Source organism: Phascolarctos cinereus, unplaced genomic scaffold (assembly GCF_003287225.1).
Source record: "Phascolarctos cinereus isolate Bilbo 61053 unplaced genomic scaffold, phaCin_HiC Scaffold_726;HRSCAF=1367, whole genome shotgun sequence".
NCBI lineage: Eukaryota > Metazoa > Chordata > Mammalia > Diprotodontia > Phascolarctidae > Phascolarctos > Phascolarctos cinereus.
Window position 1 is genome coordinate 2309729 of NW_027556098.1, and position 24793 is coordinate 2334521.

The 24793-nt window shown below is 40.6% G+C and overlaps 1 protein-coding gene across 1 annotated transcript in view; it reads right to left on the reverse strand.

The window, feature by feature from the left end:
* The window catches only part of NHS (NHS actin remodeling regulator), a 432063-nt gene extending 407583 nt beyond the window's left edge, over positions 1 to 24480 (reverse strand). Inside the window, exon 1 of the mRNA XM_021007405.2 lies at positions 22840 to 24480. Coding sequence (XP_020863064.1) covers positions 22840 to 23416 — 577 coding nt within the window. The 5' untranslated portion in view covers positions 23417 to 24480. The remainder of the gene's footprint in view (positions 1 to 22839) is intronic.
* Between the last annotated feature and the right edge of the window lie 313 nt (positions 24481 to 24793).

Consider the following 24793-nt stretch of genomic DNA (forward strand, 5'->3'; position numbering starts at 1 on the left):
ACATTAAAAGGATTTGCAAAACTATGTGAAACAATATTACTCTTCTCACTATTTCATTTAAAATGCATTTATCTTAATGTATAACAGTGCCTGGCACACAGTAGGTGCTTACTAAATGCTAGTTGACTGACTTGATTTATTTTTGCTATTTTTAATGAATTAACAATTATTTTAAAATTTATCCATTTTAATTCCCAATGCAGTAAATATCAATATGTATGATCCACACAAATAAAAGCTGTTTGGGGCCCTCAGTAATTTTTAAGTGTGTAATAGAGATCTTGAGACCAAAAAGTTTGAAAATGAGTGGTAGAGAAAAATGGGAGTTTGCTACAAGGCGTCCGTCCAATTATGGGATGATTTGGGGTTTTGTTTTTTAAAAATATTTTTATTTAGTTCTTTTTCACAACACAAATTCATCAAATCGAAAAATGAATCTACAGCAGATAACCTCATTCTCTATAAAAAGGGACTCTTTGAAGGAACATTTGGGATGTTTTAAAATCAGGCACTAAACCCACTCTACTTCCAGAAAATTAAAAAAAAAAACAAGTAAGCCCAGGCCTAATTGATTATTTTACTTTGCCAGGAGAGATCCTACAGAAGGACCTTAGATGTTTTCAGTATTATTTTCCCACATTTCGTATCACTGATTCTTGAGGGTAAAAGATTTTTCTGTCTTCATTCTAACAGTCTGGAATCCTTTCTTGGTTCTCCAACTTCTCTGAAGCCCAAAGGCAGAGGCTTAGGACACATTTCACCCAGGTCCTAGAACCACAGACAACTTTAGGGTAAGGGCACATGCAAATAAAAGAAGCCCGTGGGGAAATGCAGTTGCTGAAGTTGAGGATTCTTCTCAGTCTCATTTAAACTTCAGCTTCCTGCTTTAAGTTTTTTAATGACTACCTTCAGTGCAAAATTGCATTTGAGCTCTAAAGAAAGCAAGTCATTAACAGTACTCTAAGCCAAGAGGATCTACCTGGAAAAAGTCCTTGAATGAGTTTAATAGCATTTTTTAAGTGGGAGGAAGGTATATAAAAAAAAATCCTGGCACACATATACAGAAAGCAAGCCCAGAAATCTGTGATATCATTGCACTGCACTAAGGTGGAGCATGATGGATGCCAGGTAACCTTTTGAGAGCTTGCATAGAAAAGAGGTGATATAATAAATTTTAAAAAATAATTTTATTGGATCATAAATCTACAGCTGAACAGAAACTCAGAGGCCATCTAGTCTAATACCTTCATTTTACAGATGAGGAAATTGAGGCTCAGGAATGTTATGTGACTTGCTCAAGGTCACATAGGTAATAATCATCAGAATCTGGATAAGAAGACAGGTCCTATGATTCCAAAGTCATTCTCCATGTATATATAATCCCTAACTTACCCTTCTATACAGCCCCCAGCATATTCACAGTGGTTATTAATTACATAAAGGATTGTTATACCTTACTTTTTTGAATTAATGACATATATTAGAAAGAGTTTTAGGCTCAGGACTCAGGAAACCTGAGTTTGGTCGCTAAATAGTTGTGTGAATTTAAGGAAGTGAACCATCTGTAAAATAAAGAAGTTGGAATCAACTTCAGTTTCTAAGGTCCTTTTCACCTCTAAGAATATGTGTATATACATACAAATATGTATTTTATATATGTATTAGACAGAATTATATATGCCTTTGAAGCTGGCCATCTCTCATTTTTGCATCTTTTGGGGTCTTTCAGACTCCTTTTCTTCCCTATGCCACTCCTAGTAACCAGCTACAACCATAGTAATGTCTTCCTATCAGATAGGACAACTTCAGATAAACTCATTCAATTACTGTGTTGCTGACATATTTTATCCCTTCCAGAGATAACTGCCTTTTTATAAAGGGGCACATGGTAATCAGTGCTCAGTAAATATTTGTAATATGAATGAATGAGTGAAGTTTTGTGGAGATAAAAAATAAGTCCCTGATAAATGAATAGAAGAGATAGAGAGAAATGCTTAACCCAAAGGTATGGTAGAAAGCCCAATGGACTGGGAATCCGAAGACCTGGGTCCTAGGCCTGCTTCTGCCAAGTAGTAAGGTGTGATGCTCAATAAGTCTTTCAAATTCTTGAGAATTCTCAGATAAGATTGTATTTGGGAAAGTTATTCAGTCTCAGTTTTCTCATTTCTTTTACCTGTAAAGTGAAGGGATTGGACTTAATCTTTAAGGTAAAGCTCTAAAATTTTATGATTCTCTAACAGTAGGAATTTCAAACACCAGAACATCTGAGTTATAAAGACTTTGGGGAGGAGGGAGGAAATTCTTCTCCTGAGATTCCTTGAATCACGGAACACCCACTCTGCTGGTTTAGGGACAGACAAATCATCTCTACAAAATCCAATGATCCACTTCCTACTAAAATCCTAGGAAAATCCTTTAGCCTCCTCCCTACCCTTCAGCAATATACACCATATGCAATGCTTTCTTAAAACTAAAAACAGCCATTTATTAGACTTTACTAAATGCCTCCCACACATGTAAACCTATATATTAAGTTACAGCCTTCTCTCCTACTCAGCCACAGATTTCCTTTTAATATCTTGGCTCACTGTTGCTGCTGACTATATCTCTATTAACTAAAAGAATTTAGGTCTTCAAAAGCCATTAACAACTCTCTGGAAGCAATCTCAGAATATACAGAAGGGTGACAGTTTACCTACAAAAGAAAACATGGCAACCAATGAGATAAACCTTATATTTTTCATAAATAGTAAGTCATGCATTTTTGATGTGGGGAAATAACTTGACATGTTGTAAATCATCCACTTAGTTCCTGGCAGAGTAAATGATAACTATTAAGGCAGATCTAAACATTCTATGAAAGACAATTCACCACTTTTTTGGGGGGGGGATTCTACATATCTCTATAAACACATAGCTTTCTCCTAGGAAGGTACCAGCCAACAACCTTGAGTAATTATATTTACCACATATGTTACCACCTTGTATAATGTTATGCACACAAGTGGGCACTCAAATACCCATTGAATGATGAACATGGTGTGTGTTGCCATACTTGGCCTCCCTTGGACTCTGTACTGAGCAGCTTCTGTAGAGCAGGCTGCCAGAAAGAAAAAAAACTTAGTTCTAACACTGATAATTCCTAGTGTGAACCTAAGTTATTCTCTTACTTCATGTCTTCATATCAACAGCCATCTCATAATTGTAGGAAACTATGGTCTTACTAGAGATAAACAGGTGTAAGGATTAAAGAGACTTGCAACTGCCTATAAATTCTCATATGGGTTATCAGTCAACAAGCATTTATTAAGTACCTACTATGTTCCAGGCACCTCACAATCACTCACTGGTTCCAGAGCTATGACCTCCAGAGGCAGGGGCAAGATAGGGAGACAAGATTGAAGGGGAAAAGGGAGTTTTAGGGAAGAAAAGCCACAAGAATGACCTCATAATTCAATCTATTTAGTTAAGATAAGAAGGTCAATGGCTGGAGGCAATTCTGACTATAATACAACTCAAAGTCTTAAATGCATTCTTTTTTTCATTTTGAAAGTATCTAATCTGTGTCAGAAAGTATCTGAACAGCTCCCATTTATACAGTAATTTAAGATTCACAATGCACTTTCCTCACAACAAGATTCTGTCAAAGGCAACGCCAATAGTAGTAGTAGTACTAATAGTAGTAGCAGCAGCGGTGGTGGTGGTGGTGGTGGTGGTGGTGGTGGTGGTAGTAGTAGCAGCAGCAGCAGCAGCAGCAGCAGAAGCAGAAGCAGCAGCACCTGTTGTAGTAACTGACATTTCTTTAGCACTTCAAGGTTTCCAAAGTGCTTTATATACATCTCATTTGATTGCCATAACTCCATGAGATAAGTATTATAGGTATTATTAATAGCAAGCATTTACAAAGTGCTTTACAGTTTCCAAAAGGCAACTAGGTGGTGCAGTGGATACAGCACTGGGCCAGGAGTCAGGAGGACCTAAGTTCAAATCTGACCTCAGACACTTACTAGCTGTGTGACTTCAGCCAAGTCTGTGTCTGCCTCAGTTTCCTCATCTATAAAATGAGCTAGAAAAGGAAATGGCAAAACCACTTCAGTATCTTTGCCAAGAAAAACTCAAATGGGGTCATGAAGAGTCAGACACAAGTGAAATAACTGAACAATAACAAACCTTAAGACATATAGCTAAAGACTTGAAGCATCTTCCACTTCTAGCCCTACAGACAAAAGTTGGCTACAAAGAATGTCCCTAAATGAATCTCCAAATGGGGTCATGAAGAGTAGGACACGACTGAAAACAACTGACCAACAACAAACATTAAAGTTCCCAAAATGCTTTACAAATATTATCTCATTTGATCCTCATAACAACTCTCAGAGGTAGGTATTACTACCCTCATTTTACAGATGAGGAAACTGAGGCAGGCAGGGGTTAAATGATTTGCCCAAGATCACAAAGCCAGTAAGGGTCTGAGTTTGAATTTGAACTCAGGTCTTTCTGACTCCAGGTCCAAAATTCGAGCCACTTTGCCACTTATGGAATTCCCATTTTATCATAAGATCATAGATTCAAAGCTGGAAGAGAGCTGAGAGAGTCAGTTGTTCAATCTCCTCATTTTACAGAAGACGAAAGCGAGGTTCACAGAAATTAAGTGACCTCCCCATCAGCTGGGGAATGGCTGAAAAAGTTGTGGCACAAGACTGTGATGAAATACTACTGTGCTGTAAGAAATGATGAGCTCAATGATCTCAGGAAAACATGGAAAGATTTTTATCAAATAGTGAAGACTAAAAAGAGCAGAACCAAGAGAACATTGTATACAGTAACAGCAACATTGTTTTTAAGTGAATAAGTCATTTTGACTATTATAAATATCCAAATTAACTAGAAAGGACATGGGAAGAAAGATGCTACCTGCATCTAGAGTAAGAACTGATAAATAGAAATATGTATAGAATCATTTTAAATTATATATACCTATTTATGTTTAATGATAGTCATTGCGAAGAGAAAATAAAGGAAGAAAAAAGAAATTTACATGATAACTTTATTACATATTCAAAAGGAATAGCAAGTTGTACAAAATAGATTTGAAATTTGCAATTTCATGTGCAATCATCTTTTTTATTGCATTATATTAAGGAAATGCTTTGGGAAATGTTGCAAATTATGGAATGTTGGAAATGTTGGAAATTATATAAATGTTTTATTCTGTAAATTAAAAATAAAATAAATAAAATGGGGGAAGGAATTAGATGACTTATCCAAGAACACATAGCTAGCAAACTTCAAAGCTTTGTTTCAAACTTTGCTCTTCCTACTAAAAAGCCAGTGTTGTTTTCAACCATCTTACTACCATGTCTCCAAAATCTCCTATTACTTGTACTTTTGCTCAAACCCATAATTAAGGCTAAAGGAAGTTGGAGGAAGGTGGAAAAGAGCTTGGTCCAGTTCCCTGAACTTCAGTAAAGGAATCTAGAATCTGGGATAGTGTTGTGAGTTTGAAATAAAACTCTAAACATGGTATTTGGATTTGCTGAGGGTTTCCTCAATCACTAAACTTTCCAGAGTTCAACCACCCAACCTTGGCCACTTGTTTATGAGCCAAACATCTGTGGCAATTAAAGCAAAGCAGCACAAAGAAAACAGCTCAAGGAAGCACATAGATTACCGCCATAGCACTCCCTGGGCCTGTCTCTCTCTTGCCACTTGGGAAAACTTTACTTGCCTTGTTTTTGCAGAAAACCTCCACAAACAAGGACAATTCAAGAATGCAACTCAGGGGTGGCTCATGAATGAATGAGTGAGTGAATGAATGAATGAATGAAAAAGTTGATTAAGTTCTTACTATGTGCCAAGCACTGTTTTAAGTTCTGAGGATACAAAAAAACAAAAAAAGTAGGTAGCCCTGCCAGTGACTGCTTTTGAAGACTTCATTCTCCCCTCACTAAATGAAGCAATTTTAGGGTCAGAAAGGATCCTCTTTCTCTCAAACTAAGAGCTGAAGCCATACCAGTAAAGATTCCAATGTCAAATTATGATTACATGGAGATTCCAAATGATTCAGAACACAGCAGCTCATCTCTTGGAATCAAAAGACCACACAATTATGCTTTACTTTTTTTTTCCTTAAAAAAAAAGGTCCTTGCAAAGTAGATCATATTTCCTTCTCTTCAGACACCAAAAAATTGTCATTATAGATTAATACACACCATGAAATGATATTCTCCTGCATTAAAGAAAAAAAATAAATCACCCTTTTCCAAGAATTGGGAAGGACTGCCACAGTCCTGAAGTGTCCTTATGGAAAGCCTTATAATTAAAAGTCAGTGAAATGATTTTTTGCCTCCAGGCAGCAACATTTTTCCTAGGAATTAGGAACTCTTGGCTATCACAAGTATTGGCTCTGGTATAGACACTCAGAGAAAGCTACCGAACAGTTTTCTAAAGGTCACAGTCAGAGGCTTTTCTATCTAAGAAAAAGGAAGGCACTACTCCATTGTGTGGCTCTCCTTTGGCTGGGGAATAGCATACCATTTATTTCACAGTGCACTCAACCACAACTTGATTTTCAGAAGTTATTCCTTTTTTATACCTTTTCTGTCTCTCTATCAAATGTGCAATCTCTCTCCCCTCCTCTGGCATTCCCTTCCCTGCTCCCTGACTAGAAAGAGAGGGCGATAAGGAAGCAGACCTTATTTCATAGATCTCAAAGTACAGATAGATTGAGCCACTTGACATAGATTTAGGATTTCAGTTGCGTCGTTTTTCAGTCATGACTGACTCTTCATGACCCCATTTGGAGTTTTCTAGGCAAAGATGGTTTGCCATTTTCTTCTCCAGGTCATTTTGCTGATAAGGAAACTGAGGCAAACAAGCTGACTTGCCCAGGATCACACAGGTAGTGTCTGAGGCTTCATTTAAACACAGGAAGATGAGTTTCTGACTCCAGGCCCGTGGCTCGATCCACTGTGCCACCTAGATGCCCTGATTTAGGATAGTGAAAAAGAAAAGAACATGATCAATTGCAATTAGCCTTGCCTAAGGGCCCCAGGCACTCTTTAACCAGGCTTTGCCTAATATATAGTGTATATTGTATATTACATAAATATATGTATATTATATACCCTATAGCAATATTACAGCTCACATTGATAAAGCCTTTTAAGATTTACAATGTACTTTCAGAATATCTCCATGATGTAGGTAGATTATTATTCCCATTTTACAGATTTCACAAAGAAAGGTAATTCTCAGAGCAGTGAAATAAACACCTAAGCTAATAAAGAATAGAGCTAGGATCTGAATCTAGGCCCTTTTGCAGGATTCCTTGCTCCTTGTGTCAAAGGACCTGGGCTCAAATCCCCCCTCGTGCTTACATTTCTATGTGACCTTGGCGAGGCGCTAAAACTCCTTGGTCCTCAGTTTCCTCATCTGTAAAATGAGGGCATTGGATTAGATGGAGATACTTTCCAGATCTAGAATTTTGACAATCCTATGACAAGCAGGTGGGTGGTGAAATGGATTGAATGCTGGGCCTGGAGTCAGGAAGATTCATCTTCCCGAGTTAAAATCTGACCTCAGACACTTATGACCCTGGGCAAGTCACTCAACCCTGTTTGCCTCAGTTTCTTCATCTGTAAAACGAGCTGGAGTAGGAAATCCAGTATCTTTGCCAAGAAAACTCCAAATGGGGTCACAAAGAGTTGGACTCGGCTGAAATGACTGAACAACAACAATGGCTCCAAATCCATTCTGCTGCCTCTCCACATGGAATCATAGTCACATACCAAATCGCTCTTGGGATGCCCACATAACACTTATGTTCTCCTTATTCTATATCCACCTCATAGTCACAGAATCAGAGGCGGAAGAGCCCTTAAATGCCATTTACTCTAACATCCTCGTTTCACAGATAAAAGTGAGTCCCAGAGATTTACGTAACTTGACCAACGTTACACAGGTAGCTAAGGGAAAGAGGCAGAATTTGAACCCAGGTCCCCTGATTCCAAACCAAGTGCTTTTTACATTGGACCATACAACCAAAGTACTCTATCCTGCCCATTACTTTTAGTACTTAGTACTTAAGGGTCAGGAGTGGCTGAGTCTCCCCTAACCAATATATGTATGTATGTATGTATGGTCTATCCTAACCAAATATGCATGTATATATATACACACATACATATACATGTGTATATATGTTCATGTTTATGTGTATACATACACATATACATGTATACACATGCCCACAATACACAATACAGTACACACATCCATGTGTGACTATATACATACATGTTTACATACACATATATACACATATACGCACACATATGCACAAGCATACATATACACATAGAAATATACAGGCAAAGGGAGTTCCAAAACTGAATCAAGCACAGAAAGTAAGCTGTGCTCCTTGAGATCATAGGATCATAGAGTTAGGATGATGAAAGACTGAAGACACAGAGAGGCAAGCAATGACTTGCCCAAGGTCACACACATGGGGCAGAGCCCAGATTCAAACCCAGGTTCTCTGATTTCAGATAAAGTAAGTACTCTCTCCATTGCACTACACTTAGTCAAACATGAGGCCAGGAAAGAGGTACAATTCAGGAAGTTTGTACCAATCTGACCCATAATTATGACATATGGAGCACATAGAAATATAAGTGACTAGAGATGAGGAGGAGAAGAGGAGGGCTCACCACTGAGCCCTTGGTAACTCCAAATAGGGAAATGCTCTGAAATGCTCTAGTGGGGTCAAAGGTTTAGTACAATCCCCACAACATTCCCTAGGGTATTTTTCAAAGCCCAAGAGCCCCACAATTGTTGCTTCCAGACGCACCCCTCCCTTAACATTATAAGCTGGTTGCACAAAAACATTGTGTTAGACAAAACAACACTGAGTGGGGGGGGGGGAGCGGCGGGAGAGTTTCAGGCATTCAAGTAACTGAACAAATACTGGAGTTCCAGGATTTTAAGATAGTATTTGTTTATAATGTCTTACTGGTACTGTGTAATGACACTGGACAGACAACTTTAGGCAGAGTGTGCCTGTTCTGATGCCTTTCAAAAGCCTGCATTAGAATTTCTACAGCAGGAAGAAGCAGCCACAGCAGGGAGATGAGGACAATTAATGAGCTAGCCTTCACCTGGAAAGAAGATAAGACTGACCCATCATCAGTGAGGCGTGTGGTTTGGCTTGGATTCTTTTGTTTTTTCCAATGATAGAGATGCTTTTGCACTGATCCAGTCATATTATCTGCTCTAGTCCCCCTTATAGTGAAAGACAAAAAGATAAGGGCATCTACCAGGTAATGCCAGGGTCACAAGTACAGTCCGTGTTCAAGTGCATAGTCTACAGTCAGGGACCAGACCTTTGAGAATGAAACCTATAACCTGGGTTTCATTAGCTCAGTTTTCTATCCATCTGAACTACCCAGTCAACAGGAGAGAACACATCACAGTCAAAACACTGTACGATTTCAGGAGCTACATTTGCAGGACAAAGTACACACATATTCACACGCACATGCATGCATGCACACACACACACACACACACACACACACACACACACACCCCACACACACTGAAGATCTCTACAAACGCAAGCTGGGAATTGAGCAAGGAGAATTTCTCCTCCTTTCTGTACAACTTCTAGCAATTTTGAATAGAAAAAAACACCCCAAAACACTAGAAGAAACTCCCTCTTTCCCATAACAAGGTAATACATACTTGATGATATACTTATTGCAAAGATGTAAGCTCTAAGAAATAATCTGCCCCATTTTCCACTTGGCCAACAAGGAGCAATAGGCACTAGTTAGCAGATAGAGAAGTCTGCACAGCACTTCACATATATTATCTACCCTGTAAGGTAGGTACTATTAATATTCTCATTTTACAGATGAGGAAACTCAGTCTGAGGAAGATTTAGTGACTTGCCTAGGGTCACATAATACCTAAAGTAGGATTCAAATTCAGGTCCATCATTCTATTCCACGGGTCACCTAGCAGTCTTAAGGGTTAAAATAAAACCAAAGAAAAATATATTGTGCAATATGCATTTCTTTAAGCAACAGGATTAATTTTAATTAACAAAGGGAAAAGCAGAACAAAAAAGCATGGGGATAATATCTGATACTTAAGTTTTGTTCCAGAATCACTTCTCTCACACCAAAGTTATTTCTAAACTTAAGCAAAAGGATATGAAGAGCCTCCAGAGGGTTTCTCCTCTGTTCCTGTGTCTCTCTTGCTCTCTCACACTCTCTCACCTGGCCCCTGCCAAGTCCCACCTCCCAATTTAAAATGACAATCTTGTATGTTGTGAAATGGTCAGCTAATTGATTTTTGTATATGAACTCATGGGGCAGCTAGATGGTACAGTGGACAGAGCACCAGGCCTAGAGTCAGGAAATCTATCTGAATTCAAATCTGGCTTCAGACAGCTGTATGACCCTGGAGAAGTCACTTAACCCCTATTTGCCTCAGTTCCTCATCTGTAAAATGGGAGCACACTGGAGAATGAAATGGCAAACCATTCCAATATCTTTGCCAAGAAAACCCTATGTCCATGGAGTCACACAGAGTCAGACACAACTAAACAACAAATATGAACTCATACACAGAGCCAATCTCTCTTTTAAAAAAGTATTCATGTATATTGCCCCCAATTAATCTCACAATAAACATATGTGATCTTGTTTTTAAAAAATCGCTTGTTTAGGAGGTGGGGAGGGAGGAAAGCTGATGCTAACAGAACTCTGATGCTAAATTAAAAAAGAAAATATAGCTTTATTTGCATTATTAAAATATAAATAAAGGCTCTAGGAATAGAGTCCAGATGCATACTAGAGAGAAACATAAATATTGATATTATACTGCTAATGAACATTATGTTGTTTTTGGATGCCATCCTTCTTCTAGCTTTAATGTTCTGTGAATCCATAAATTTTCATTGCTGCTGGGTTTTTTTTTTTTAATTCTTAAATTACTCTTGCTAATAGTCAAGCAGCTAAAACGTATGCAAGGATTCCTGATTTCACAGTTTAGGTCCATTTATATCAAACAATCAGAAAAATCCAGAACAATCTTCCTCCTCCAGATTTCAAGGAGCAGCTTGAAAGCTGCAGGTGTGGCTGCTAATCAGACTTTTTTTTGTCACTCTAAAGTTTTTCTAACTGAAAGGTTCTATGTCTTCAAATGTCATTTTAGCTTTCTTGTGGGACAGCTCTGGATTCCAGCCTATAATAAGGGCCTCCAAGTCTGGATTTTATCTTTTATTTATGCCCACAAAGTTCTTCTACCCAAAATCTTACAATTGTTTGACCTTGGGTAAGTCAAGTATTTTCAGCACCTTCATCTGTATGTAAGGGTGGCAATCAACTGAGTCAATCAACCAATCTCTTTACCCCCTCAAACTAACTACTTTAATCAGGTGATAAACATACATTGTATCAATTATTGATTGATCAATCAATCAAGGGTATTAGATTAGATACAAAAAGTCCTTGAGAGAAAGAGAGAACCATTGGATAAAATGGACACTGAACAGGAAGTGTATTGCCATTGGCTGAAAAGACTCTCATACTTTGTGGATCTACTACAAAATAACAAGTCAATTTGGAACCAAACATTATTCCATATCTGCTCACTGACTGATAGCAGAAGTCCCAGCCAAGCCCCCTGAGCAGTAAATCTCTTTGGGAATGACAAGGAGGAGTAAGTCCCTGTCTCCTTCCCTTTGACCAAGGGATGACGTTGTGACCAAAGGATTTGGACTTATCAGCATCCGAGGAGTGTTTCCAGAATATCAATGTCTGGTAGCAGTGTGAGCTTCAGGAGGGGAGAACAAACCTCGCACACTTCTGAAAAGGAAGCTTCTGGACTGGACCCCAGCAGAAAGATACACTATATCAAAGAGGAACATCTAGATTACGCCATCAAAAAAGACCTCCAGGTACTAATAAATTATCTCCCCACCCCCACTTAGCCACATTTGCTCTAAATTTAAGGTCACTTTTCCCTAGACTCTGAACATACTGGGAGAGTGTGTCATTGATATTTGGGGAAATGTTTTCTGTTCTTATAGCTACCTTAATAAAATACCCCCTCTGTACAAGCTAATTAAGTCTGGCTAACTAATTGATATGAACTGATAATCAATAGAGGAAACATACCAATGAGGGTTCATGAGTTACAGCACTGGAAACAATTCCCTCTAACCCCTCGGGCTCCCTAGAATTGGGAGAGCAGAACTAGCTAGCTGCCTCCTTGGGCCCAACCTGCCAGTATAACTGGGAGGTAAAATAGTAGCTACTTAACTGTGCTACAGGTGATAAAGAGATTGGATTAGATTTTCTCTAAATTCCCTTCCTTCTCTTAAAGCTATGATCTGTACCATATCACAAATAAGGAAACTTTCTCACTGTTCCAATGTTTGTAAGGTACTTTATAAATAAGTTTAAGAAAGCCCTAGTTGAACTGTGCATTTCATTTAACCCACCTATACCACTACTAGGTCTATCTATACCTCAAAGAGACCAAAGAGGAAAAGGGCTCAAACATATAAAATGTGTATGTGTGTGTGTGTGTGTGTGTGTGTATACACACATTTTGTATGTGTGCATATATACATTTTATATGTATATATATAAACACATTTTATATGTGCATGTATATATGTGTATGTGTGTGTGTATATATATATATATATATACACACACATATATATAGATATATTTATTGCAGCTTTTTTTTTCGTAGTAGCAAAGAACTGGAAACCAAGGGGGTACCCATCACTTGGGAAATGGGTATACAAATTATGGCATAAGAATATAATATTCTATAAGAAATAATGAAGAGGAAGATTCCAGAGAAACCTGGGAAGATTTATATGAACTGATGCAGAATGAAATGAGCAGAACCAAGAGAACAATTTATATAATAATGACAACATTTTAAAGCAAAACAAATTTGAAAACCTAAAGAACTCTGATCAACACAATGACCAACCATGATTTTGGAGGACTTATGATAAAACATGCTACCCTCATCTGATAGACTTGGGTGCTCTGTGTGTGTGTGTGTGTGTGTGTGTGTGTGTGTGTGTGTGTGTGTGTGTGTGTGATGTACACGAGTGCCTAAGGATAGAGTGCCCAGGCCTGAAGTCAGGAAGATTTATCTTCCTAAATTCAAATCTGGCCTCAGATACTTACTAACTGTGTGTCCCTGGACAGGTCACTTAACCCTGTTTGCCTCAGTTCCTCACCTGTAAAATGAGCTGAAGAATGAAATGGCAAACCACTGCAATATCTTTGCCTACAAAACCCCAAATGGGGTCATTGAGAGTTGGACACAACTGAAACAACTGAACAACAACATACATGTATGTATATATTTTGGGGCATAGCCAATGAGGAAATTTGTTGTGCTTGACTATAAATATTTGTTTTGACTATACATGGTTTGTTTTTCTTTCTTTTTAATGAGGGGAAGGTAAGAGAAAATATTTTTAATTAAAAAATTTTAATAAAAAAAAGAAAACCTTAATATGATTTGAGGACACAGAAACTTCCATGAAAGGACTTTCTCCAATGGTTTTAAAGGATTTAAAGTCAGCAGATTTAAACACTTCAGATTCCTTCATATTTCACTATTTCTCTTTCTACAACATAAACCAAACTATTGCTAGATATCAGTACAGGAATCCATTTGTTTTCTCCTCTCACAGGAAACATATTTCTAGTTTTACTACAGGGCAAAATAATGTAACTGATTAGCAATATCAAAGAAATGATGTTTACTTTCTTTTTTTAAGTGTTTTTTTCCTTATCAGTCTTGTTTTAAGGTGAAGATACAGAGAACAGCATACAATATAGGTTCCTCAGAAAAACTGCTCATATTTGTCTGCCATCATTGACCTAGCATCTTGAACTTAACCCAAAGTTTCCACCTGCTTTATTAAAGCCAAAGATAGACCTGAGCCATCAGTCCAAAAAGTCAGCTTTTCACAACAACATTATAAAAGGATATTTAAGCAAACTTCTTATATCATTTCTCTGATGAAAAGGAACCATGGAAATAAGACTCTTGACAAGTGTCTGCAAAAGAAAAGAAGCAAGGACTCCAAATCTGAACTCACTTTTTAAAAGGGATCTTGGAATTATGGTATGGAGATGTTTAGATCTCTTCCAGGCTTGGGCTTCTGTACTCTATGGACATGGAAATCCAATTTCCTACTGCACATTATATTTAAGGAAGAAAAGGAAGTAGTATCTCCAATAACTAAAATAACCATTATGGAGAATCCCACTCATAGTTCTTGGTGTCTCTATTTGATATCAATCAGCCCACAGGCATAAGTTCACAAAGAACAAGTCTTGCCCATGAATCTTATTTCCCTTTTTTATGGTATTACAAGATAGAGAAAGGGAATATTTTAACTGCAGTGTATTTTTATTTCAGCCAGTTGTTTGACAAAGTCTCTCATAACATCCTTGTGGTCCAGATGGAAAAAATGTGGGACAGATGATAATGCAATTTGCCAACCTCATACCTGCTTGCTAAGCAAATAATATGGATTAATGAACCACTAGAACTAGAGTAAGAACTCTAGTGGTATGTTACAAGATTCTGTTTTCCACCTTGTTCTAGTCTTCATTTTTTTTTGTAGGCAATTGGGGTTAAGTGACTTGCCCAGGGTCACACAGCTGGTAAGTTTCAAGTGTTTGGTCTGAGGCCAGATTTAAACTCAGGTCTTCCTGACTTCAGGGCCAGTGCTCTATCCACTGCGCCACCTAGCTGCCCCTCTGGTCTTCATTTTTACTAATGACTTGGATTAAACTATTTTAACAAATCTGCAGGTGACTCAAAGCAGGTTGGGATAACAAACACTGGATGACAGAATCAAGATTCAAAACAAGGAGATTACTAGAGGCTAGAAGAATTGTCAAAAATAATGAAATTTAATAGAGACAAATATAAAAATTAAATATCAAATCAAATAAATCAAATAAAAAATCAACAGCACAAATAAAGGATGTGAAAAACACCATTCAACAGTAGTTCATGTGAATAATCCTGGAATGGAGTTTTGAATGGGTCCTGCAAAAACAGGCATACTAAATACACTGTTCAATGGAACTCTGAATTGAGCCATTCCGAAAAGCAATTTGGAAGTATGCACTACAAATGTCAATACCCTTTGACTCAGAGATTCAACTACCAGGTACATACCCAAGGGAGATCAATGACAAAAAGAAAGGTCCCACATGCACCCAAATATTTGTAACAGCACTTTGTAACAGTGCTGAATTAGAAACAAGGGAGATGTTCAAAGACTGGGGAATGGCCAAATTAGTTGTGTGATGATGAGTTGTCTGACTCTTCATGACCCCATTTGGCAAAGATACTAGAGTGGTTTGCCATTTCCTTCTCCAGCTCATTTTACAGATGAGGAAACTGAGGCAAACCTTCTCAGGGTCACACAGTTGGTAAGTGTCTGAGGCCAGATTTAAACTTAGGAAGATGAGTCTTTCTGACTCCAGGCCTGGCACTCTATCCACTGTGCTACCAGCTGCCCTAAATTAGTTATATACATGAATGCAATGTAATTCAACCATATTATAAAAACTATGAATATAATAAATTCAGAGAAGCATGAAAGACATATGTGAACTGATGCGAGTGAGGCAAACACAACCATGCAAACAATATACACAATGACCACGACAACGTAAACCGAAAGAATAAATACAAAACAATCAAAACTAAATGCTATTAAATTGTAATCACCTATCTTGGCTCCAAAGAAAGGAAAGGAGAAGGCATGCCCTCCCTTTCTCCTCTCTACTTCTTTACAGAGGTAGGAAGCTATGAATGTGTAAAATGTATTACAGATTATGTTGGTTAGTTTGGTGAACTGTTTTATCTCTCTTTTTCATTCTGTATTTTAAGTGATGGTTCTCTAGGAGTATTCCTAGGGGAGATACATTGGGAAATCTAATATAAAAACAAAAGCTATCAGTAAAAAAATATATTTAAAGAAAAAGATCTGGGGGTGCTAGTTGATTGGATCAATATGGGCTGAAAGTATAATACAGCTGCTAAAACAAAACCCAAAACAATAACAACAAAAACCTAATGTAATCTTAGGCTGCATACAGTATAAGCACAGGGTGGTAGTAGTCCTACTTCACTGTTCAGACCACATCTAGAGTATTTTGTTCATTTATGGCCAACATATTTAAAGAGGGATATTAACAAATTGCAAATTAGAAAATTGGTCAGTTAGCTGTGCCATGTACAATAAATCTTGCATAAGTGGTTCCCCCCCATATCTGGAATATACTCCCTACTCATCTCTACTTCAAAAAATTCCAAGCTTCCTACAAAGCATAACTCATGTATACACCAGGTCTTCCCTGATAATTTTTCTTTTGGCTTTTAGGCAATTGGGGTTAAGTGACTTGCCCAAGGTCACCCAGCTAGTAAGTGTCATGTTTGGTCTGAGGCAGGTTTTGAACTCAGGTCCTCCTGACTTCAGGGCCGGTGCTCTATCCTCTGCGCCACCTAGCTGCCCCCCTTTCCTGATAATTATGCACACATACACACACACACACACACACACACACACACACACACACACACTTTATATTTATTCACTTAGGTTTATGTCATATTTCCATCCCTACCCTTCACTCTCGCCCAGTAGGATGTAAACTCCTCGAATATCTGTTATTTTATTTCTGTCCTCATACCCCCAGAACCTAACAGAGAGCTTTGCACATAGTAGGTGCTTTATACATGCTTGCTCAATTGAATTTAATCTGAGAGGAGTAGGTCAGCCAATAGGGGTCTGAAAACCACGTCATATAAGGAATGATTTAAGGACCAGAAGTGATGTACCCTGGAAACCAGAAAATTTTGGGTGGAGGAGGAGGTGGTGCACAGAAGGGGGAAAAAATGACATACTAGCCCAAGCATCCTTCTATTATGCGGAAGAAGTGAGAATGAAATAGAAGATATAGGAAGACAGATTTCAGCTCCAATGAACGAATGAAGCATTTATTAAGCATTATGTGCCAACAACGACTTTGAGGGGTTGAACTAAATTATCACTAAAGCCCCCTCCAAAACTAAGATTCTTTGATCCTCATAAGGATCACTTTTATTCTTGATAAATTTCACTTTCAGGTATTCAGGTAGCAGCTGGGTACAGTATAGAAACAAGATTTGGGAGAGAAACTCTTCAGGGTAATGTTTTCAATACAACCACACCACCTTCTCATTCTGTGAAAACATTTTTATTTGTGTAAACATCTACCAATACTTTGTATCAACATATTTAGGCCCTGAGATGAGATCCCAGGGTTTTGAAACAGTTCCCAGATTACAGTGTTTATGGCCCATTTACCAATGAAGCCAGATTCATAGAGAACCCTGGAAACAAAGTCACTTCTCCAGCTGACCTGCCATACAAGAAACCCTCCTTTCACAGGCGTGTTCATTATATCCTCATTTTCATGAGCCAAACTGTTAAAAAAAAAAAAGGGGGGTAGCATGGTTCAGTGGAAATAAGCAGAGTGAAGGAGTGGAGCACCTTAGTCCAAATCCTGGCTCTGTTTGGAAAACTTGGAATACTGAAAAACTCATTTAATCTCTCTGAAACTCGGCTATAAAATCAGGTGATCTGATGACTCCTGGAGTCCCTTCTAATGTTAAATCTCTGATCTTTATCTTTAAAAGTCCTCTTGGCATATTCAACTCAATTCTACTTGACAAACATTTTTAACCATTTTTGTAAGGTGGTGTGCTAGGTACTGGGGAGAACATAAAATAGTACCTGCCCTCTTAAGAAGCCTATATTCCACTGATGCCCCTATCATATATCCTAAAAGACTACAATTCTTCCTGTTCAACCAAAAAGTAACAAAGGAGAGGTTCACTATCTCCCTGAATTAGCAAATTAAATGTAATGATAATTCACAACACTCAGAATGTCTGTATTTCTGGGAGCTTAAGGGGACTTCTCATCATTCAATGCCATTTTATAAAAAAAAAAAGCCATCATATGCAGGAAACAAAAAAAAATATTCATTGTTGCCATTTTAGGAACATAAACCACAACATGGTATCAAGGACTTTCTACATAAATCAGTCAAGTTGTTTTGATTTAAAAGCCCAATCCTAGGCAAAACCCAAAAATCTAGAAAGAAATCTGGTGCTGTGACTGGTGATGAGGAAATTACAATCATGGAGATTGCTCTATTCTCAATTGCTTTGTGACGGGGGTTTAAAACAGATTTCAATGAGAATGTTAGGTTCTCATAATGCTTCAATGGAAAAAAGCATGCCAGCACTATGGAAATACTCAAGCAAGTATATTAACCAGCTCTCTCTGATTTCTTCTAGCTTGCATGCAAACACCCACAGTATAAAAGAAAGAAGGTGGTCCTACAAAAGTGAAAACCCAGGATTAGGGCTGGCATAAACCAAAAGGGTTAATCTCATCCAAAGAGCTACTGGAAATTTTCTATTGAAGTTTAAAGGTGAATACAATTGCTCTGGATGGAATGGTATTTCCCAAACTGGGGGTCCATTCCACTGAGCTGCAGAACTCAAAACGGCTATTAGTGATATCAGTGCTGAACTGCGGGCTGTGTGCACTGAGGTGCTGGCTCCTTCCCCATGTTAGACCTTCTCAGCACACTTTTCTCCCCACCTTCCCCCTTTCCACCCCCTTGCCCAACCTTGAAGTTGTTCCTACGTCAAGAGGGTGGCTGGAGCTATGAACAGCTGTTTGGTGGTGGCAGCTATTATAAGACAAATTGCTGACTGTTTTTTGTGGAGGGGGTAATGTGGGAGTCATGAGATCCTTTGGGGAGGCAGCAGGATGAAAAAGTTTGAGCAACTTTGAAAACCCCATCTGAAAGTGATTAGGATCAAGTCTGGGCCAATTTTAAGAACAGAATTGCACCAGGATGCTTGAAAGTGTGACCACATTAACACTAAACCTGTCTAAGAGCCATCAGTTTGGAAAACCATGAAATATTCAGGCTCCATGGGGTTCTTCACTGGGCTCAGTTACTTTCCCAGGCCAGCTACAATTTATCAGCCAGCTACAATTTCTTAGTTACTGTATTATAACATGGAAAAACCTATAATGGGACTCATCCACATAGCAAAAAGGAAGTCAGGCATATTAGAATTCTCATATCCCATTATACAAAATCTGTCCCATCAGCAGATAAACAAAGAGACACAGCATTTGTTCCTTGTCAAATCACTGTACTAGTCACATTGGCACACACTAGTGTAGTATAGCAGTTTTGGGTGCCCCCAGTATATGAGACATTATGTAGTAAAGGGAAAGGGGGAGCAAGAAGGAGATATGTGGAGTTCTAACTAGCAGGAATTCCACGTTTTGTCCCAAGAACTGGTGGGAGGTAGGTAGGGAAGAAGAAGCTCATTTCTTTCCTGGAGGAACAAGTTTCATCTACACCATATCACAGTCTCTTGGCCTGAGCTACCAAAGGGGTTGATATGGGGAAGAGTGGAAAGAAAGTGGGTCAGAAGAGTGGGAGGGAACCAGGTCATAGATTGGTGGAGAATAGGAGATAAGAATCTAGATGGGCTACATTCCCTCCAGCATGACACATACATCAGACTAACCTCTGTGTGTACTATGAAGTCTTTTCACTTCACCATCTGTGCCTTCCATCAATCCCCTACCTGATGCACCTGACTTCCTCAATTGTCCTCTCTGACATTGCCCTGTTTTTACCCTAGATGAAAAGATACCAGTGATACTTCTACAAATGTGCCCTCCCCAGGTGCCTAAAGAGTGTTCAGTTCCAATTTGAGGGTGAGGGGAAGAAACCAAACCATGAAGAGATTGACCATAGATCTTGAAATGGATCAGAATAGGAAAAATCACTCTTATCTCCCAAAGAACAGTCAAGTTTCGATTCCAGCTTGACTGTTGTGTCATTGATTACAACCAACTATACTGGCCCATTCACTGCCAGATGGTTCTTATCTACATCTATCTTTTCCCAACTGTTCCCCTTTGACTCTCCTTGAACTATTATAATGCTTGGAAGTATTTTTAAAAATCCAAAGACCCAACCACCACAAAAACCTTTAAAAACTACATTCTTCTGAGTAAAGATAAATGGTAAACAAACATTTCATCATTGTACCTCTAGTGACAAGCAGTAAGACTATCTGAGCAGGAAACAGGATTTATAGAAGGACATCACTGGGGTGTGAGGTATGTCGGGTGTTGTAAATAGTTCAGATGCAGAAGGTGGAAGGCACGAAGGTTAGAGAAAGAAAGGGGCACATGTAGACTATCAAATTCGTAGGAAAGGTCAGAAGGAGGATTTTTAAGCCCCTCCTCCCTTTGATGCTTCCCAAAGGGAGACAGAAGTCCTAAGAGAAAATCAGAGCATAAGGTATCCTTCCCTCCTAAGGCTGATACCTTCAAAGATCAAACTAATACACTACTACCCTACGTTAGGAAGAAGAGAGATCTGGATAATAGCTGCTCTAGTATAATCTCTGGAAGAAAAAATTAAGCCTGACATTTTTATTCCCCTTCCAAACAGGTTATTAGATAAGTTACTTTATTCTCATCTTTCTCTTTCTCTCTCTCTCTCTGTCTCTCATTATATATGCTCAACCAAAGTAGATAATGTCTCTATCAACTGCATTTGCTTACCATGAACTTAGTGAGGAAAGACTGAGAAAAAAGGGGGGGAAACCCTCTCTTTTAGTTATTAATGATTATTTTTCACACATCAAAAAATTTAAAGGATTATATTCAATTCATTGAATCTAAAGATGACTACCAGCCTTTTTTCAACTTTGCTCCCATGGAAAGTGGTAAAAGGATGGCACATCTGTTACTATTGGATTGGTTTCCAGTGTACAAAACCTAACCAAACAAAAATACATATTCACAAACATTTGGGAAATGTATGCACCACTCACAGTCTGCAAACCTTTACTCCAGCTATCATTTATGTGAAATCATCACTAACTTAAACCATACTACACAGATATTAACAGCTGTTGGAAGTACAGGGCCTGTCCCTGCTTTATGGTTTGGGGTGGAAAAGGAGCAGGATTAAAGTACTCATTGCAAATAACAAAAGTAAAATATTACTTTTCCCATGACAGACCTAATTCTTTCCAAAATTCATGACCACAATAGTTCTTCTTTAAACAACAGTTATTAGTCCAATTCCAGGTCTTTATAGCTATAAAAACTGATCATCAACATCAATAGTTTCACTATTTTATTTTTTTAAAAAATCCTTAGAATTCCCGTCAGGAAGTTAGAAGCATTCTTAAGGCAGGGGCAAATTTGCATTGGAGTGTGGTGAGAAGGCTGGGTTTTGGATGACTATCAGAGATGCCTGGAAAATCCCCAGGGAGGCTTCCATATAAAGCTCTGCACCCCCCCATTACCCCCCCCCTCAATCTAGCGGCCAACCCTTTCACTAGCGCGTATGCAGCAATATCAGAAATCCTAGACAGGAAGCTTCTTATGCAAGTCAGAAACCACTGACATCATCTTTCATGTTCCGACCCAAACGGCTTTAGACGCCACACACAGGCACATCATCCCTCTTGGTAACCCAGCAAAGGCTGAGGTTGCATACAAACGTCTACAGCCATACACACGTGTATCTATGTTTCCAAATATGTGCCCTACAGAGCTAGAATACTGTTTGTGCTCCGTTTTGGAAAGCCTCCCTGAAGAACTGCCACCTTTCTGTCATTTAATACTAGCAAAAGACTGCCCAGCTGTGCCAGATGAGGACTGCACAGTTATAACCCTGTACTAGATTCCCGGGTCTGCGCCTTTCTCTGGGCTTGTGCCTTTCTTTTCTCTCCTTAAATCCTTTTTTCTCTCTCTGCAACCAGCAGACTCTTTGGGCCGCAGATTTTGGCGCAGGAATCCCTATAGTTCATTCACAGAATCTCAGAAACTGCCAGTTTAAATCTCTCTCTCTCTCCTCTTCTCTCTCTCTCTCTCTCTCTCTCTCTCTCTCTCTCTCTCTCTCTCTCTCCCATACCTACACACACACACACACACACACACTACACACACACACACACACACACACACACACACACACCCATGCTACAGCATGCCAGGTGCTGTTCAGGAAACCCCCAGCCTCATTCCTTACTCTCTAATGTCAAACACAGAGCAAGCACCAAATCTGGCCCATGAGCTCGGATATCTCCCAGAAATACACACACACACACACACACACACACACACACACACACACACACACACACACACACACATCTGCTGGCACTTTGCAGATGCTCATAAATGACCGCGGCTGCCACCCGACCTTCGATCCCCAACCTTTTTCACTCATTCTCCCCAAGGGGAAAGGCGAGAAATAGAAGAACCTCCAGGAAGGAAAAAGAGGGTGGAAAGGGGGAAGACCTTTCCCACCCTATTTGTCCCCTGTATTCCTTATCGCACTTCCACCTCAACCTGCGTCTCCACGATAGTCCAGAGGGCGACCCACTAAACTTTCCCTCATTTCTCCCCATCACCCTTTCCCTGACCTCGGGGTGTCCGCCCCCCAAATCCAACACTATCCCCAAAGCAAGCCTGGCAACTGCTGGAGATGGAGATAGAGCTCGGGTAGGGGCAAGGAACCAATCGTGTCAAAATCCTTCCAGACTTCGTGAAGGGGAGGTGGGGGAAGGTGTGCGCAGCATTGGGCGCAGTGCCCCTGGAGACTGCGCCCAGGGGTCGGTAGTCTAAGGAGGAAGAAAGGTCCAAATACTTACGCACTGCCTCCTGCTTGGGATCCATGGTGCCCAAGACGCGCTGGACGCCACTGATCTTGCCTTGGAGAGCCCGGACCCGGCGATGGGTCAGTTGTATGTCACCCTCAATCTCCTGGAAGAGAGTGCACGCGTGCCGGGCCACATCGGAGAGCTGCCGGAGGATCCGGGACAGAGCCACGTTACTGACTGAACACAAATCCAGCATCATTAGCATCGCTGCGGCCGCAGAAGAAGGCTCGCTCCCGGGGGCCCCGGCCGCCACCACTGCAGCCTCCGCCTGAGCAGCTGCTCCGGGTGCCTCTCTCCGTTGCTGCAGCGGCTGTGGCTGTGACTGCTGAGGCTGCTTCGCCTCCCCCACTGCCGTCTCCAGCAGCCCAACCGCCTCGTCCCTCTCCTCTGGCCGCGGTGCCTCAGCCTCCTCCCGCCGCTGAGGAGGCGCCCGCTGCTGCTGCTGAGGAGGCGGTAGAGGAGGCGGCGGCTCCTCGCAGCCCAAACTCTCGTCCTCAGCCAGGCCCGGGGCCAGCCGCCTCTGCCGGCACAGCCACTGGGGCTCCACAATCCGCTTGGCAAAAGGCATCGCACACAATCCCGAAAGCGACTTTTCTGTCCTCACCGGTGCGTCTGGATATCTCGCCAGTCCCTCTCTCTAGGAGCTGAGTGCTGCCACCAGGGGTGGGGTGGGGGCCGCAAGGGGGAGGGTCGAGGAATGAAGCCCGGGAGGGGGCGGGTGGAGGGAGGTGAAACTGTGGGAAAGTACCGATTCGCAGTCTGGGCTGTGCAGACTGATAGGAGTGTTCCAGCTACTTCAGCCTCCTCCAGCTCCTCCAAGTGAGGAATCCTCTCCCCACACCTTGCCTCCCCACCCCTCACCTCCCAGTAAATCAGTCACCCCAACTCCAGTCTTTTGTGCCCTGCGCCTCTGTGGGTGACAGCCACGGGGGTGGGGGTGGGGGGTGAGGGGCTACAAATCCAGGGACTTTTAATTGCCTTCAGTCGTTTTCACTTGCTAACAGCCGGACGCTGATGGTTAAGCTCCATCTTTCGATCTTCTCAGGGCTGTGTGGCCGCCGCGGCCGCCCCCGTGGCTGCTGCTGCTGCTGCTGTCTATGGATGAGAGTAGGAGAGTAAGGGAGAGTGTCTATGCGAGTGCTTCTCAGTTTGAAAGTAAAACAGCGCAGCCCGGCGCCGCCTCTCTAGTCCCCACGCTCTCTCCCTCTGATCATCAGTCACTTCTGGGGAGCTATTTCTCTAGCTCTCTCTCTACCCCTGGCGCGACTCTTCCCAGCCGGGAGGTGGATTTGAGAAAGGCGGTCCGAAAACCCGGAGAGAGGAATCCGCCTTAAGCTTGGGGGAAGGAGGCGGCGTGGGGGTGGAGGAGAAGGGTTGAAGGAGAGTGAAGTGAAAAGGAGGGGGGGAAAGAGCGCATGGTCTCCTCTCTACCACTTGGTGGAGTTACCCAGCTAGTCCCGCTGGTGCAGTCGCATTCCTGCTGCAAATCCACTTCCTCGCATCAAAGTGAATGAGATTTTCACTGTCAACGGAGTGGGGGCGGGGAGAACGATCTAAAGTTTGGCAAACGAGTCGGAAGGCATTAGTGCCAAGCTATAGATTGGAGGACGTGGATCTGGAAACAGGAGGGGTGGAGCTTCCTAGAGTCGGAAGACTTGCGCATGTTCCCTTTGTACAGAATCATTCTGCAGAAATCAGGCTTTGGGGGTCCTCCAAACTCTAGGATCCAGAACTCCCGCATCATTTCACCTTAGGGGATGGCTCAGGGACTTTATAAGCAAGTTAAAGTGAACTAGGAGGGAGATGTAGGCCGGCCTTTTGCATCCAAATGAAATCTGGAGTTGCCAAACTGTAGTGTTTTACATTCCTTCCCTGTCATTAGGTGGCCGCCTGTGGCTTGCACATTTTGCTGTAGAAGACAGTGAGTGATAAATACTGATGTATG